This window comes from Ilyonectria robusta, assembly GCF_021365365.1.
Source record: "Ilyonectria robusta strain PMI_751 chromosome Unknown BGZ61scaffold_28, whole genome shotgun sequence".
Taxonomy (NCBI): domain Eukaryota; kingdom Fungi; phylum Ascomycota; class Sordariomycetes; order Hypocreales; family Nectriaceae; genus Ilyonectria; species Ilyonectria robusta.
This window is the reverse complement of record NW_025764462.1, coordinates 304,468-321,357: the sequence shown is the minus strand read 5'-3', so window position 1 is coordinate 321,357 and position 16,890 is coordinate 304,468. Positions and strand designations below refer to the sequence as shown.

The window sequence follows — 16,890 nt, the reverse complement described above, 5'->3', positions numbered from 1 at the left end:
CACAGCCGTTTTTATCGCCCCCTGGGGGTCCCAAATACCTTGGCTAGTGTTGCCGAGTTGCATGGGAACGATTGTTCAAGGCAGACGGCCATGAGAGAGACAGCACACGGCGTACCGGGTCTCCAGCCCAGACTCATGAGACCAGGCTCAAGAGGATCCGCAGTTTAGGCCGGTCAAACGGTTGCGAAGATCACAGTACGCGTGGCGGTGCTCCATTGCAATGGTAACATGCCACAGTGGTAGCCAGATTGGGAAAAACTGTCCAGCAACCATGTCTGGGACCCAGATCCTTCACCCGCCCCCTGACCCGTCAGCCCTTTGCAAGTTTCAAGTCCCCGTCGTTTTGGCAGCGGGTGTTCTTTGGCTGGAGCTATTTCCTCCTTACTTCCGTTATTACTGGGTGGGGACGCCGATTGTATGCACAAGGCGGAATCTGGGGACCCCTTGTAGTATGGTGGAGAGAACGGGCGGCTGATTTGATGGTGGAGGAGATTTAAAATGACAAGGCGTTCTGGATGCAGCGAAACGGCCGCAAAAATATCACGCAATGAGGCTCTGGTACATGTTCCATTGCGAGTAGAATCAGTTCTCCACCAATAATTTACAGTTCTAGCGTAGATAAGAGGACATTCATCGTCACCAATCAAGAACATATTTAATCCCTTCTCGTGTCAATGTAGAACATCCAAGGCATTGTCCAAACATAAAGCACCGCATAAGAAAGCCGCGATCGTTGGGCTAGCCTCGATTATGAGCTGAAAGCCGTGTTGCTGGACTATATCCTACCTGCCCAACGAAGCCCTATCTGTGCCTTGCAGGAGTTACATCCCGGCCTCCATCTCGCGTGCGGGTCTGCACGGAGCTGAAATGTGGAAATTGCGGGACGCCTTGTTCTAGTGTGCTTTGCGACAGCCTGCTGGTGAAATGTCATCCACATATGGATGCTAAATCCTCCGAACAAGCGTCAAGGCTGCTCGGAATGCGGCGTTGCAGCCCTTTCTGCCCTGGACACAGACGCCTCTCGACCCGCTCATCTCCACCGTTGACCAGAAGAGCATGTGCGTGAGTCCTTCCAGGATAAACAGCATGCGATCAAGATGCTAGAGTAGTTCTTGAAGCTTTACTCGTGAGAACTGTGCCCAAGGCTGTTACAATCGGCGTGATATACAGGTATCAGGTACTATACCCCTGCCATCGTCGTAGCCCTACTTTACTCGACGGGCACGCGAGAGATCTTGAAAAGGCGATAGTCTCCCGTTACAAGAAAGACTCGATCGTCTCCAGCTCAAGTTTAGTCCTTCGCTTCTCACAGACCCCGCCAACTTGGTCAAACACGGCAGTTTGCCCGTTCTGATCCTCACCATGTATCGTCAAGTGCTCCTCTCTAGCCTCCTCGCCACTATTGTCAGGAGCGTCTTCGCCGACGACGTCACCGGCAACAGCGAATTTACCAGCATCGACACCGTCACCGAAGACTCCGGCTTCACCGACAATACCGTCTACACGACCGGAGAAAAGATTACGATCGAATGGACTACAGCCTTTGACAAAGTCGGACTCCTCCTGTGGCAGGAAAATACAGATGGTGATAACACAAATAGCATTTCGCTTCTGTGTAAGAGAATTCAAGAACCCTGGCATCAATGGAGACAAGCAGGCTAACGGAGGGACACAGCGGACTCCTCGTCCACAGCAGTCTCCTGGACTGTTACCGCAGACTGGTTGACCGACAACAGTGGCGACATTGCTGTGGCCTTTCTCGCCCTATACGAGTCCGGGTCTACCGCATGGGCTATCCGCAACACATCCTTCAATATTACTTCAAGCGATGACTCGTCTTCATCGTCAACTAAAGTTGAGTCTTCGACTGTGGCCGAATCGACTGAACTTGCGTCGACTCAAGAGGCAGAGACCGAGACCGTGGTCAACGAGGTTACCGTGACTGGAGCCGCTGCTACGAACGCTGCAACAACTGAGGCTGCTGCGACTGATGCTGCTTCTACCGACGCAGTTGGTGGTGTCACTACAATTGCCCTCAAAACCAGCGACGCATCCGACACTGCTTCGCCATCGTCAGCAACATGGCCGGCGTCTTCGGAAGCATCCTCGGGCGGGTTGTCCACCAGCAGTATTGCAGGCATCACCGTCGGCTCCATCCTCAGTGCCATCTCAGCCCTCGGCGGCTTTGGATTCATGATGAAGCGCAAGAAGCGTGCGCGCAAGGCCAAAGCTGCTGCTGTGGAGCTGAAGATGCAGCAGCAGAGTACCCAAAGCACCCAAATCCATATCCAGCAAGCCGCCGCTCCATCGCCTTCTGCTCCTCCTGCTGCTGGACAATACCAGCAAGACCACAAGGGTCCGTACCCATCTACCCATACACTTTCGTACGCACCTACGCATTCCATGCTCTCTCCAGTGTATCCAGCTGCTCAGTATCCCGCACACTCTCCGGTTCATCAGCCCGCATCCCCGCCCGCCCAGTGGAACAACCAGAACCAGGGTTATGGACAGGGTAACAATGGGGCTTATGAGGCTGCTTAAGCGGCTACTACAGCAGAGAATGGCGACAAAACTTCGGCGTGACTGAATAGTGGGCGTGGGGCTGGCAGGCGAGGGCAGACCGTTCTCTCATATGCTGTCGAGTTACGATAACTACATTTTCTTTGCATTAATATTACCACCACCATGGGACATAGGTGTCCTTAATGTTAGTGATGCCCCAATCAGTCGTTTTCTTCAATGTATTCACTGCGCTCTCGGGACCAGCTCGCCTTTGTCCTCTTCCCTCACATGACTGACAAGGAGAAATGGGGGGAAACGGTTGAACAGAAAATACCCAGGGCTCCCCGGTCGTCACTATGGAGTATGGGTCCGCAGAAATAGGCCGGATTGGCTCATCGAAATGCAAAATGAGCTGGGGATCCGATTATGTGTATGGTGTAGTTTAAGTCAATTGAAGGGGCATGGCTGTACGATTCAGTGCTGTATCAGAAGATCAAGAAAAGGTGCGGATCACGTTGTTCATAGGAAAACTGCCATAGTATATTCTTGCCCTGTTGATTAAAGAAGCCATGGCGTTAAGGCCGGACATAAGACTTGCAATGCGATTTGACTTTGCTAGGGTGCGGTGGAAGGCAGGGGACTTGGGAACCTAAAACTCCAAGAAGCAGGGGCTATAACAAGCAACTCCATAGTTCATTGCATTTGTTCACCAAGGTGGACTGTTTAATGGTCGGTGAAGTGACTGACAAATCTGTGCCAAGCCGCCAGCTCTATTACTCTTTGCCCTAATTCCTGCCCACGACACTTCAACCATCGATAAGGTGATGAACTTGATCTCGGATATTAGAAGGCTTAAGTCCGTATTCTGAAGGCCTGCGAGCGACATAGCCTCAATGCCCAGACGGAGACGAAGAGCTGTGCCTTTTCTGGACAGCCTGAGTGGTCATTTATCATTGTGGTTGATCGGTAACCCTGTAACAATCCCAAATAGCAACTACAGAGTCTATGTTGGCCAAGCATACATGTATAAAGCCGTCGCCTCTCAAGCTTCCATCGACCTTCTTCACACCTTTCCTTACGCAACATCATTTCATACACACTACCACATTGACTACTTCGTTCACTTTCTACTACCACCATTATGAAGATCTTTCTGTGGCAGATGGCAGCTCTTGCCACGAGTGGATGCGCACTTGCCTCACCCAAGTCTACCAAACAACTATCGCCTCAAACGCTCTATCAGCTTGATGTGGGCTCTGGCATGGAGAACATTGCTGTGCGATCGAATGGCCAAATTCTCACCACAGGTCTTGGGCCGCCAGTCGTTTTTCAATCCAACCCTCTCTCAGTTAAAGCGCCCGTTGAACTCGCCACCTTTCCGGGTGTGACATCTCTTTTCGGTATTGCGGAGATAATGCCCGATGTCTTCGCTGTTGGCACTGGCAACTTGACCAGTGTTCCGGTACCGGGTAGTTATTCCGTCTGGCAGATGGATCTCCGATCCGGGGACCCAATCCTCGCGAAACTTGTCGATATACCTGAGGCCGGATTGCTTAACGGTATAACTGCGCTCCCAACCCAAGGAAAGAAGAAGAGCAGTGCCTATAAGGCGAATGCAACTCTTCTTTTATCCGATACCGTCGGGGGTGTTGTCTACCATCTCGACCCTACCACGCTCAACTATACCGTTGTGCTTTCAGATGAAACCATGAGACCGCCTCCGACAGATGGTGTGCCTGCTGGTGTCAATGGTATTAGGTTTCGGGATGAAGATCAATCCCTCTATTACACCAATATTTTCCGTCAGCTCTTCTGCCGCATTCCATTGTCTCTTAAGACCACGGCCACTGGCCAACTAAAAGTATCGGCCAGTGGACCTGCTGAGATTATTGCATCGGGATTTCCTGGGGACGATTTTGCACTCGCATCGGACGGAACAGCCTACATTGGGGCTAACCCTGTGAACACGGTATTTAAAGTGGCTGGGGATGGAACGGTGACTACTTTCCTCGGGGGCTTGAATGAAACAATCGCTGCAGGAGCTACAAGCGTGGCATTTGGCCGAACTCGGAAAGACAAGAATGTCCTCTACATTACCACAAACGGCGGATCGAATAATCCAGTGAATGGTATTCTTGAGGGGGGGAAGCTTGTGGCTGTTCAGCTATAAATGTAGTGGAGGTTTTTCTAGGTTATAGCAATACCCCCATCTAGGGCAAGCCTATGGAAAGAGCAGGTATAACTCGCCTGTGGAGTTGATGTTGGTCCGATAGAACCTTTCATCGGAGATGCCGCGGGGAGTTTAGAAATGGAATAAATCGGATCAGAAGGCTATAGCCACTATGATAAGGGATTCTGAATTCACTTTGCTCCGACCCCCACAAGCTCTATGTTGTTGCGTTTGGTGTCGACTAGGGTTTACTTTTGGGTGTGGATGGAGATACCGTCGAAAGGAGGTGCCGTCCACCATGTGGGAACAGAGATATCAATCGACTATGTGCTTTCAGCCAACGCGCTCAATCGAGGATCCTTTCTGCACCTTGACGGAGTTAAAAACAAAATCCACGCAATCCCCGTCTTGGTGCATGTTTCGATGGACTTATAACGTTATCATATTGACCTAACTCTCGCTAGACTCTAAGGCGCGGACTAACCGCCTCAGAAAAGTCATGGCGAAATGAATAGTGCTAGAGCTACATACTTAGCCTAGCCACATGGGGTAAGGAAAGGACAAAACTCAACCCGTTGGACGGGTAGCCGGTTTGTGAACCAAGTCATGGCGAGGTCTTCCCCAGCTATAGATTAAGTCCGCTATGTCCGAAAATGTATGATGCATTGCATTCAATTTTCGTATCGGAATATTTGAACGCAGGTTTATATAACCTTCAAGGTACTGCCAACTTGGAGCAGTCTTTTCCAAGCATCTCAACATCCCACTCTACTTATTCTACGCGCTCTTCTACCAACAACCCACTTAGCAAGTTTGGTTTTTGAAAATGCTCCTCTACGACAACGTCCACGCTCCCAACCCCTTGGTTATGCGAATTTTCATCTTGGAGCGTGGCGGCTTGGAGCTCGACATTCAGGCTGTTGACATTTTCAACCTCGAGAACCGTCGGCTTGCCTACCGTACCAACGTCAACTCACGTGGCGAAATCCCAGCCCTCCGACTTGACGATGGTACCATCATCACAGAAATCACTGCGATCTGTGGGTACCTCGACGAGGTTGCTAAAGGAGGCAACTCGCTTTTCGGTGAGACCCCGACGGAGCGCGCCGTCACCCGCATGTGGTTGCGAAGGGTCGACATCGAGCTCGCACAGCCGTTGATCAACTGGTATCGTAACGGCGAGGACACGATCGACTTTTACCGAGGCAACCGTACTCCTGCTCCCGGAGCTAGGGTGATTCAAAAAGTGCAAATCAACCAGGCGCTGAACATGATGGATGATGAGCTTGAGGGAAAGGAGTACCTTTGTGGCAGCAGATTTTCGGCAGCGGATATTCTGCTTTATGGAATCGTTAAGCCGATGCTCGGAGTGGCCCCTTGGATGAACTTTCCAGGACGTCTGAATGTCGCTGCCTGGTTCAAGCGCATGGATGATCGTGAAGGTTGCCAGAAGGGACTTGCTGGGTTTACGGAGCATGTATCTGTCTAAGCATGTAACCAAACATTGGGATCTTTTTGCTATCATGAATAGACTTTTTTTTTCTCAATCTCCTCTCCTGCATCCTGTACCAGTGGGTGGGCGGTCCACACAACCATGTCTTGGAGGCGTCCACCTTCCTCCACCAGCCAAACGTAGATCTGAACGTGTTGCTCACATGATCCCGGTCCGGACTGTTCAGTAGCGGGCCAATACGAGCTTTCAGGGCAGATATGTCATTGAAGAAGAGGACAGTCGCCTGTTGAGAGGTAGTGAGACACCACACGAAGACACGCGTCTTATACTATCTACTTGTAGCATTGATACTGCGCTCTGCCATCTCGTGACCGTACGAGGAACCTAGCTCAGGTATCTAGTGCCATATGACTGGCTCCAACGCGAAAATGTCCGCAGAGACGCAGCACCTAAGTTCTAACAGCAATAACATAACTACCTGCTTGGAAGAGATGGGAAGCAGCGCAAAGAGCGATAGACAATGGGACTAGATTTAGAGGCTGCATCAAAATGCGCTCAGCCCCAGAGTTGTGTTATGCGGTACAGAGTCAAGTTTCTCAAGTGCCACGCGAAGGCCAACCCATTTTTTAAATAATTACGTTACGTCCACAGCTCCAGGCCTGCAACTTGAAGTTACCAGAGCTCGAAGACATTCACGTTGATCCCATTACTACTCCGCAGGCCCCAATGGCCGTTACAGATCAGTCCAACTCTGTGCAGTAAAAATACTACTTTCCATCACACCAACTCCAATGAGCTTTTGGACCCCACGGGTGCGGCATCCAGTAACGACATGCGTCATGGTGGCTGAGCGAAACCCCTTTCCCCTGCATACCTGCATTACGAACGAGACTGTCTGGAGATAATTCACCCTCCTTTACGGTCCGCAATGGTTCGCCTTCTGGACCACCCTTCTAGTTGCCTTCTCGAAGATGATCAGCCGCAACGGACATGCCGATGGGAGGGCTGGCGCGTTTTACCCTGCCTGAGCTAGGGAGCCTTGCTGCATGGCTCCAAATTGTCGACGCTAGGCTCTCAGCGCATCTGCACCCGATCTTGGCTAATCTCCAGACCATGGCGCAGTCGTGGCTAAGCTTTTGAGCCGCATGTGGAGGATGAAATCTTTGATGCTAAGGTTATTTTTAACCATGATGTGAAACATTTAGAAGCAACTCCAGTTCCAGCTGGAGGCCTGTGGACAATTAAGGCTGGCGAGGAAAGAAGGCCTTGATCATACGATGTACACACCAACTCTCTAGATATCGGGACAGCATCCAGGAACGGCGACAGTCTCCCGGAAAAGAACCTCAATTGGGAATGCCCTGCGAATGTGGAGTTTGGGGTCCATAAGCAACTGTTGGAATTTGGATACTTACATGGGCTCTCGCCCTTATCTCAGTGGCCCAGATGCGAGCGTGCAGAGGGCTGGGTCCACACACAAGGCTGGCCGATAAACTTGGGCTCAGCTCTTGGCCTGTTCGGCGGGAGAACTCTGCCGTTTTTTCTGCAGGTCACTAACAGTGTCAATATGTTCCACGCAATTGGAGGAAGGAAAAATGGCTGGCAGGGAGAGTACAAGAGGAGTTAGTACGCGGCTCACAGCCTGATATGCTGAGGCACTTGTCCCGTGATTGCCCGCAGCCTTACAGCGGTGAAAACTCGCTCACACACCTCTTAACGAATGGACTCACGGAATTAATCCGAAACCGGTGGCGTTCGCTTTGCCTCAGCCCTCTAGAGACTAGGTTGACAGCTGGGCAGGCCTCCCAAGGCTTGGGACAGTTGAAGTTTGCCGTCTGCTCTGGGAAATGAGGACCGGCCGCGTGGCTGCAGTATTCTCGAGGCGCAGAGTTGGATGCCATCTGAAAAGTGCCACCAATTTCCCCCAAGGCAGTTCTGTTCAGCCCCAGAATGCCAAGCTCCAGCCTGATCGCTCAACAGGTCAGCTCTACGAAAGAAGGCTGGCAGTATTTGGGTATTTCTTCTCCCTCTTGATCTCATATTCGCCGTCTCTTCCATCTTTTTCGTAGCTCTACAGTATCATTCTCTCACTTTACCACTTGTTGCCATCATGCTTGGCCTCCTCGCCACCAATTGCGATTGCTCCGGCATCTCTATCAACGAGACCGCCAACTCGATTACTCTGTCGGCAACAGATGCGAATCCAGATATTTCAGGTATCGGTGTACGTCCCTAATGAAGATTACACTTGTAGATTGAGAGGGTATACTGATCCTATTCTAGGTTATCGCGGCCGCATGCACCACAGCCATCGTCACCGCAGCGACGTCAATCTTCTTGCTGGTCTTGAAATGCATCCACTTATTCTGGAACACGCCCGAACAGGTCCAAGCCAGAGCGTACGTCTCAGTTAACACCTACATGGCCAGTAGTATAACATTTATCCCGATTTAGAGCAGAGAACAAATCCGAACCGAGGCACATCGCCGAGGCGATGCTGCTTACGTTGAGTGACCAACAGCTCGTCATCGCACCGGCAACCTTAATCACCGCCGGTCTCGAGATCAACTGGTGCACCCTCAGCGCTTATCACATGAACATTGTGTGCTACACTGCTGTTTTGGCCATTGTCACCCATCTCGGCAGTCTCGTTACGCAGTCGCATTACTTCCAGTACAGGGCGGTTGGAACCTTCAGGGCCATCATGATCCTAATCACAGTCGTTCTAACAGCACTGTTCGCCAACAAGAGAACATCCAAGTACTTTCCAGTGACGAGCGACAGTCAACTACAGGCTGCTCCTGCGGCCTGTCTTGTCAATAACAATTCAACGCTATGGGATAATCTAACTGATGGCGACAAGGAGGTCGTGACCAACAGCGGCGTCATCGAGTTTTACTTTCTCCTCGCCAGTTACGTTCTCGCTCTCATTATTGCAGTGGTCCACAGCCGACACATCGTGCATAAGGGCAGACACGTCGGGAGGCAAAGAGTGTCATGGTTTTTTTGCGTGGCCGTCATTCTCACCTGTGTCGTCATTCTTGGCATGACTTTGTACAGGCTTGTCAATCTACGAAACTGGATGATCGAGGACTCGAAGCTACTTACCGACGGGGACACGGAGAATGAGTGGGGATTTGGTCAACTCCTCCCAATATTCTTATTTGGAGTCATGACCGTTTATGCTCTGTTGGGGGCATTTTCCGGTATGTCATCTCTGTCAGACGAGTTTCTAACATTCCCAGGAAGACCTCTAGACGTTTAGCTAACATACCTTCCTTCAGATTATAGGCAAGAGAAGCCCTTGTACAAAGAGAAAGGCCGCACTAGCCCCACCTGGTCACGAAAGGCGGATGCTGAGCAACAGCTACTCGATTATCCACTCCAGAACGGAACTCAACAAGGCTACTAGACCAACAAGGATTCCAAGCGCCTCACGAGTATCGCAACCCTCAGCAAGGGCACTAGGACTAGCCGAACTATCTATATGTCTCCTCAGAAATTGTGGAGGTTCAAGGGCCTTTTATTATGTATTTGCTTCAAATTGTATAGTCAGGCGCTAGGGATGGAATTAAGGGAGGGTTTATGAAGGACGAGCACGGGGTTTTCCATGGGGTGTTTTGATCATGTTATACACGGTATTACCATAAACTGTATCTACTACCCCGATAAATATCACTGAAAGCTGGGATAATAGTCGTATGTGTCGTTGCCTTGTTGTAAGACCTTCCTAGCTCTATCTTAGGAATCATTTCCTCTAGTTTGATACCCTCATCTTCAAGCTTCCGAGGCGCTGACCTGAGTCGTGGATAATTACTTGGCCCCAATTTAACATACGACTGAATCTGAATCAGTAGGCATCACCACAATCGGGCTCCCAATACAGCTTCATCCGCAGACTAACCCTCTCATTATCGCGCTCAACAAATAACCTCATCCTATATTCCGCATATGCAGCATCCAATTTCCCACACTCATCATCCTGAAGTCAACGACAGTCTCTGCGTGGAAATGGCCAGAACCACGTACGAGGGTATGAGAGATAGAGGCTTGACCGATGATTTTGTGTGCCGAGGACTGCATGATGCGACGAGGAAGCTTCGAGATGGCTGGCTAAGCACCCGAGCAGCGACCAAGGGTAAACGGCCGTCGGTGAGAAGGGCAGAAATGCGTTCGGCGGCGGGTGAGATGAGTGCTAAGAGTGCGGGTCAAAGAGATGAAGGTGCTCGATTCCCAAAGATGTTATTCTCAGCGTTGACGCAGAGGACGTGGGGTATTGCAATGGATTCCATGTGTTCATTTCGGTGTATAAGATTTCGCTAGGAAGTAGATAGCGCAATTATGTCGATATTAGACGCGGCTCGCTATCTTCTTTTCTGCGGCGTCGTTAGCAGGGGCCTTCTCCGGCCTCCTGGCCTTCGGAATCTCTCATATGGATGGCATTGCAGGTCTAAGTGGGGGGCGGTGGATCTTCATCCTCGAAGGGATATTTACGGTTGCCCTTGGCCTTTTGATTCCTTGGCTTCTGCCAGATTCTCCCGTTCTAGCAGCTTTCTTAACTCAGTATGAGAAGGTTTTCGTAACGACCCGACTCGAGGTGGACTCTGGTACGAGCAGAGGCCGAGTTGATACTCAGGGTGGCTCCTTCAAGTGGAAGTATCTCAGGGATGCTTTGCTTGACTGGCATATTTACCTGGTGTTCTTATATATCTGGGCCAGAGGTTCGTGAATCCCTTTTAATCGCCCTTTGCCTCTTTCTCAACCCCAAAGGCTGACGAAAACTTTGTACTAGCATCGCGGCCTACGGTTTTAGCTTCTCGGCACCGACAATCATCCTCGAACCCGGCTATCTGGTGGAGGAGTCAACGATGTGACCTTGTTCCTATCATCTCGCATTTAGCGCATGACTTGGCTCGGAAGGATCCCGAAACTGATTGGCTTTCATCTTATCCGAAGTATATCTAAATGGGCTGTGATGACCGTTTGTGTGGAACGTTCCGCACACCACAACAACAACCAGCCTTGTTATTGGCTGCTATTTCCCCACACCCCCGGTAGTGTGAGCTTAGCTAAATCGGATCGACCGCGCTTAAGCTAAACCCCTTTGAGGCCTCATGTGCCCCTGCTTCTCTTGTCAGTACGCAGGTCATCTTACTACATCAACATAGCCATATAAGTATGCGCTCGCTCCGGTGGTCAATAGACTGACCACTGGTCACTCTTGCATCATCTTCAGAGGCAAGCTCGCAAAACATCATGTCGTGCCCTCAGTGCTTTGCTGGACATATCAATCCGGGCACTCCCACTGGTCGCTGGGATACCGTTCATGGCCTACGAACCTACATTGCAGAACCCCCCGCCGGCAAGAGTCCGACGGCTATCATTGTCATAATCCCCGACGCGTTCGGGGTTGACTTCGTTAACAACCAGATTCTAGCCGATCATTATGCTTCCGCTGCAGACTATCTGGTCTACTTGCCCGATTTCATGGATGGTAAGCCAGATATTAGCTTCTATATTGTAAAAGCGAGACGACTAACGCCCTCCCTCGCAGGCAATGCTGCTCCAGTCAGGACAATGATCAACATGGCACATCTTTGGGATGAGAGTGAGTCTTGGTTGTCCAAACCGTCAGCTCCCCCCAAGGCCGAAAATATCCATCACTTAACTAATCGACAACTAGCTACTATCTCGTTGCTACCATGTGGGACTTTGTGCCACATCTGTATCGAAATCGCTTCAGTGTTTGTTGGCCAAGGATGACTGGCTTCTTGAAAGAAGTCCAGCATCACAAGGATGTAGCCCTTCCTGTCGGAATTGCAGGTTTCTGCTGGGGTGGACTACACACCATCAGACTCACCCACGACACGGCGGAAACAAAGACTGTCGGTGGTCACGCACTGGCAGATGCTTTTTTTACTGCCCATCCAAGCAAGGTGGATGTCATCCAGGATATAGGCAAGGTCAGACGTAACCTCTCTATTGCCATTGGCGACGATGATGCCGTCATGGGAATCAACCAAGTACGGCAAGCTGAATCAATCTTGGCAAGCAATGACGTTGATACGAGTGTCGTCATCTACCCTGGAGCAAAGCACGGGTTCTCAATTCGTGCAAGCAGGGCAAAGCCAGACTCAAAGGAGACGCGACAAGCAGAGGAAGCTGAACAACAGGCCATTGCCTGGTTCAAGCGGCAATTTGACATTGCGAAACAGAAAGCAGCCAGTCCCCCGGTGTTAGTTTAGGCAAACAAACTGGCAAATGAACAAAATGAAATAATTTGGAAGTTAATGTAATTTTTCACTGCTACTGTTAAGAATAATTCAATGCAACATTACAGCGCAAGCCGAGCACCGTGACGCTGCCGGAGCACTGGGTTGTGAGCGAGGAGCGAAGAGAGCGCGCCAAGACGGTCAAGATTCCCAAGATGGCTCCCGCGTTTATCAGCACCTTGCCCCCGACTGAAACAAAACCTGATTCTGAGAACTTGGTTTACTACATTTGAGAGCTGGGTACGGCTGTGATAGTTGATGGTGCAGAATATGCAAGATGATGATGCCAACTAAGACCATCAAAACCTCCATGATATCGACATCTGTCGTCTTCAGTCCTTTCGTGCTCCTCGTAGTCCAACGACACCAATCCTGAGAAAGTCGACATTCTCGTCAATCCGCTTCCGCAACTCCCCAGTCGCCAGTTCGTCGACATCCCACGAAGCCCACACAAAGCGCCCATGCAAGAATCTCGCCTCCTTGCTTGCCGCCCAGACCGCAAAGTTTCCAGGAAGCTCGGCTACAAGTTTTACATGTTAGCAGGCAGAAGTCACCGGAACGAGGGGACGCAAGCTTACGGTCGTCGTAACGGCAAATCTGTCTCGGAGAAGCCAATGGTCCCAAACACCTCGTTGTAGATTACGCCCGGGTGGAAGGTGACGATCTGCAGGTTCTCGGGCGATGCATCTCGGGCGATGCATCTTTGGTGATCAACTGCATGAGCAGTGCACCTGAGTTCTTGGTCAAGGCGTAGCCCGGGTTCTGGGATGTGACAACGAGCTGCTCCTCATAGAGCATGTTGATGCCTTGTGTCGCGACGACGACGACAGCCTGGGGAAGAGTTTAGACGGGCTCCATATGTTCATTTTGGTGTATAAGATTTCGCTAGGAAGTAGATAGCGCAATTATGCCGACATTGAAGCCACCGACCTCTTCAGTCTCTAACTAGAATATACCCAGGCCCAACAATTTGTGTATCACAAAACCTATATAGCTTATCAAGAAAACGAGAGTCATCCGCGTCACTTATGCAGAAAAATATCGAGTTTGACCATGGAGGTATTATATTACTAGCAAGTCATCATTTGAGATCAACTTGATTAGTTCTAAATTAGGAAAAAGGCAACGCTATCTTTAATGAATCTTTAATGAGAGTAAAAGTCGTGCAACACGTCTATGCGTTCTGTTGCTCTTCTATCCTAGTTCAGCAATGTTCCTAGGGTAGGCATCGAGTTCCACAGCATGGGAGTTGTGCGTAGGGTGTGATTGCCCAGGAATTGGGCTCTTGGAATCACGCGAGGTCTGTTCCATCGGGTACGAGCTCAGCTCTGCCGATTGAGGCGCCGGTGAGTCCAGTTCTGTGAGTTGTGTGTGAGGGGTGTGAGGCATGGTAGATGTGCCCATCATAGGCGGAGCCAGCGGAGAAGCAGGCATCGAAGAGACCACCGTGGGTGATTTCGGAGGTATGGGTTGCAGGTGGGTAGTGCTGGGCGAGTTGGCTCCCATCTCGACAGCCAAAGCCTTTCCAGCGTCCTGCTTGCGACGTCTCCGCCACATGAGAAAGGCGAGAATGCCAATAGCGGCAACTGAGGCAACGCCGACGGGCACGCCGACCTTGACGCCCATGCCCGTACCGCTGGAGGGTTCGGGTGTTTGCGTTGCTGCCGGAGTCTTCTCGCTGTCCGCGTCATCCGTCTGCGTGCAAACGGTTGCGATCTTGTCGGTCCTGGTTCCATTCGCAACCTGCGGGCTCAGCCAGAACTTCTTGGTTTCGTAGTCGACCTTGAGGTAGTTCTGCGAAAGAAAGACGCCGCCCAGAATGGGAACATTGGCGCCGAGGTCGCTCTGCCCCGAGGCCACGGAGGCAGCGATGCGGGTGTTGTTGGTGACGGCGAACTTGCCCTGGTCGTCGGTGCCTCGCTGGTGGTTGATGAGCTCGTAGTGAGGGATGACGCTCGTGTAGCCGTTGGAGAGGCGAATGGTCAATGATCCCATCAGCGGCGCTCGGTCGGCCGGGAATGTCGTGGGCCAAAAGTCCTTGCCGTCGGAGTCGATGTGCTGGCCAATCTCCTGGAACTTCGCAAACATGCTGTCGGTGAGGGTGAAGGAGTTTTGGATCGTGTCGATGCAAGCCGAGAGCTTGGAGTACTCGTCGGGGAGAAGCGAGTGGTCGCCGTCCTCGTTGGTGAGAATGAAGTCGGAGATGAGCACCTGCAGAGGGCAATTCGCCGGCGCATCGGCTCCCCACATGTCGAACTCGCCCGTCTTGTTGTCGTCGAAGCGCGCTTCGTTGACGCCGCCGATGACGAGCTGCCCGTCGCGGGGGTAGAGCTCGGAGGTGGAACCGTAGTCGAGGCCGAAGATGGAGCTGGGTGCGAGGTTGTTGTCGACGAGGCGCTCGAGGGTCGACGACTTGGGGCCGAGAGCCAGGGCGCTCAGGTTGACGGATTCGCGGTTGGCCCAGACTTCGAGGGGATAATCGGGGATGACTGCTGCGCCGTCGGTGAAGTTGGCGATGTCGTATCCATGAACAACTGTGGTGGCGCCGTCATTGGGCTGCGCATCCATCGTCCTAATCCTCGTTAGCAAAGAGCAAGAGTGATGTCGGCAGGTGGTCATACGGGACATCCCAGTCCTTATCGTCAAGGACCTGGTCGAATGACCCCTCCGTCGTCGAATAGATGCTCCCAGATGCTCCTTGACATCCGATGAGGTCGGATACGTTGGTCGACGGGCAATCCAGGATGTTCCTCACACGCGTGTTGTTGATGATGGTTGACATGCGCATGCCCTGGATCTGATCTCCAAGCACAAGCTTGATGCCTCGGTTGGCACCGATGCCATTCGGAAAGGTGATGTTCTGTTGATCTTGTCAGCATAGACGTGATGTGAGACGCAGGGTGAAACCTACTCGCACAGGCAGTATCAACGGCTCAACTGAACAATTGTTCGCGGTTGTAAAGGGCAGCAGGGCGCAAGCAACAGCCAAAGTGGCCAAAACTGAAGGAACCATTATCCCAGCTGGCCATAAGGCGCAGTGATCCACAAGCAAGTATGACAAGGAACGGACAAGGAGCGTAAGAGAATGCGGGCAGCACGGAGCTTTTCAGGAGGACGGAGAGTCGGTTTTCTCCCACCACGGCATACGACGCAGCAACCGGCACAGGCTCAGCCCTGGAGCATGAGGTTAGGTCGCCGGCCGGGATCCAGCATCTGTCGGGCTAGCATCTTGATCACTTTACGTTTAGAGTTAGACCTGCTATGTCGGTGGACGCCGCGCAGGGGTGAAGATTACGGGGTATTTATGGGCACGACGGGTTTCGGAATGCCCGACTCGTAGGAGGAGCCCACAATTGCACAGTTGGGACGGTGTGCGTTGGTGGTTACGGTGCGGGACGTTGCACTTGTCACGAAGCTCCGAGCCGGTGGCCTCTGGCGCTAGGCTTAACGGGAGGCTGAGGAAAGGCAGTGAGATTGCTCGTTTGCTTGGCTGCGAAGGGCATTGGTTGGAAGACGAGCTGTGAGCGTGGCAATACTTGGTTTGATCGCCGATACTCTGTCCCTGCTTCGGGGAACATAAGCGGGAAGCAGCTGTGAGAGAGACGGGGAGCGGATCCAGGAGTATGTGCGTGTGGAGTCTTGGGATGATTCTACAATCATCTGCTTTTTGGATATTACAAGCTCAATGCCCCAACTGTCTAATGGCCCAATTGTCCAATCCCCTTTCCTTCGACTGAGGTTCGCCCACATCCCGAAACCGACGATTCTCAAACACGGCCGTGGAAGATAGACTTTGACACCTCTGCGCTAGGTAGCAGGGCAAAAGAAATGGAAGGCTTGGAGAAGGGTCCCAGGCCAGAATTGAGACGCTGATTGGTGGTAGAACATTTGCCCCAAGACGAGGACCCCTAAATAGACGCCGATGACAGGGCCCGAAACAAGCCAAGCCCTGGCCCCGAAATGAATCCCGACGCAGGCGGTTCCGAAAACCTCGGAACGGATTAGTGGTCCTGATTGAGGCCAATGATGTGCTGGATATGGGAGGCGAGCATCGTCCCTGGTGCGGGTGGCAGGCATAGTGACAGCAGCGATAAATAACACGGGCGACGGTCTTGGAAGCGAGCAATGCAATCCTGGATCACGGGCGTCTTACGACGAACTCGATTGCCCGGCTTCGCAGGGGTGTTTTTGACCCCGGCGGACAGGACGATCGTCTTCGCACTGCGCAGTACGCCATTGGGTCGCCGCTTATTTAGACGGATTCCCCGGTCCCCGGCGTTGCTTTGTGGTTCCTTGCTGCACGTGTAGGTGAACAAGGCGCAGTGAGAGTGTCAAGGCGCAGTTGGGCTTCATTGATGGGTGCAGTATTTACGATGCTGCTTGGGTTCTCCATCACCTGGCTTACTGAGTATTCTGCCTTTCCATTCGAGGTGTGGATCAATCGCCATGAAAGCCATGCCATCGTAAAATCAACACCTTCTGACATCAGACGA

At 51.7% G+C, this 16,890-nt stretch overlaps 7 protein-coding genes across 7 annotated transcripts; 5 read left to right on the top strand and 2 right to left on the bottom strand.

Annotated features, from left to right (window-relative positions):
• Positions 1-1,362: 1,362 nt before the first annotated feature.
• BGZ61DRAFT_538363 (uncharacterized protein) lies at positions 1,363-2,541 on the top strand (the record flags this gene model as incomplete). The annotated part of the gene is made up of 2 exons (XM_046254642.1): positions 1,363-1,615; positions 1,676-2,541. 2 exons carry the CDS (start codon positions 1,363-1,365, stop codon positions 2,539-2,541), a joined length of 1,119 nt encoding a protein of 372 aa, XP_046097729.1.
• A 1,102-nt stretch (positions 2,542-3,643) lies between these two features.
• BGZ61DRAFT_498572 (uncharacterized protein) lies at positions 3,644-4,672 on the top strand (the record flags this gene model as incomplete). Its single annotated transcript, XM_046251290.1, has 1 exon — positions 3,644-4,672. The coding sequence occupies one exon, from the start codon at positions 3,644-3,646 to the stop codon at positions 4,670-4,672; it is 1,029 nt and encodes a 342-aa protein (XP_046097728.1).
• An 826-nt stretch (positions 4,673-5,498) lies between these two features.
• On the top strand, positions 5,499-6,161 carry BGZ61DRAFT_592858 (glutathione S-transferase; the record flags this gene model as incomplete). Its single annotated transcript, XM_046256754.1, has 1 exon — positions 5,499-6,161. The coding sequence occupies one exon, from the start codon at positions 5,499-5,501 to the stop codon at positions 6,159-6,161; it is 663 nt and encodes a 220-aa protein (XP_046097727.1).
• Positions 6,162-8,235: 2,074 nt separating this feature from the next.
• Positions 8,236-9,537, top strand: BGZ61DRAFT_484103 (uncharacterized protein; the record flags this gene model as incomplete). The annotated part of the gene is made up of 4 exons (XM_046249564.1): positions 8,236-8,349; positions 8,409-8,524; positions 8,580-9,331; positions 9,410-9,537. The coding sequence occupies 4 exons, from the start codon at positions 8,236-8,238 to the stop codon at positions 9,535-9,537; spliced, it is 1,110 nt and encodes a 369-aa protein (XP_046097726.1).
• A 1,755-nt stretch (positions 9,538-11,292) lies between these two features.
• Positions 11,293-12,370, top strand: BGZ61DRAFT_430691 (dienelactone hydrolase; the record flags this gene model as incomplete). Its single annotated transcript, XM_046243824.1, has 3 exons — positions 11,293-11,619; positions 11,680-11,755; positions 11,809-12,370. Exons 1-3 carry the CDS (start codon positions 11,382-11,384, stop codon positions 12,368-12,370), a joined length of 876 nt encoding a protein of 291 aa, XP_046097725.1. The 5' UTR covers positions 11,293-11,381.
• A 359-nt stretch (positions 12,371-12,729) lies between these two features.
• Positions 12,730-13,195, bottom strand: BGZ61DRAFT_538358 (uncharacterized protein; the record flags this gene model as incomplete). The annotated part of the gene is made up of 2 exons (XM_046254641.1): positions 12,730-12,917; positions 13,129-13,195. 2 exons carry the CDS (start codon positions 13,193-13,195, stop codon positions 12,730-12,732), a joined length of 255 nt encoding a protein of 84 aa, XP_046097724.1.
• An 819-nt stretch (positions 13,196-14,014) lies between these two features.
• BGZ61DRAFT_318332 (uncharacterized protein) lies at positions 14,015-15,179 on the bottom strand (the record flags this gene model as incomplete). Its single annotated transcript, XM_046238903.1, has 2 exons — positions 14,015-14,969; positions 15,019-15,179. Coding segments are annotated over 2 exons (1,116 nt in total), but the record flags the coding sequence as incomplete, so codon positions are not given.
• Positions 15,180-16,890: the final 1,711 nt, after the last annotated feature.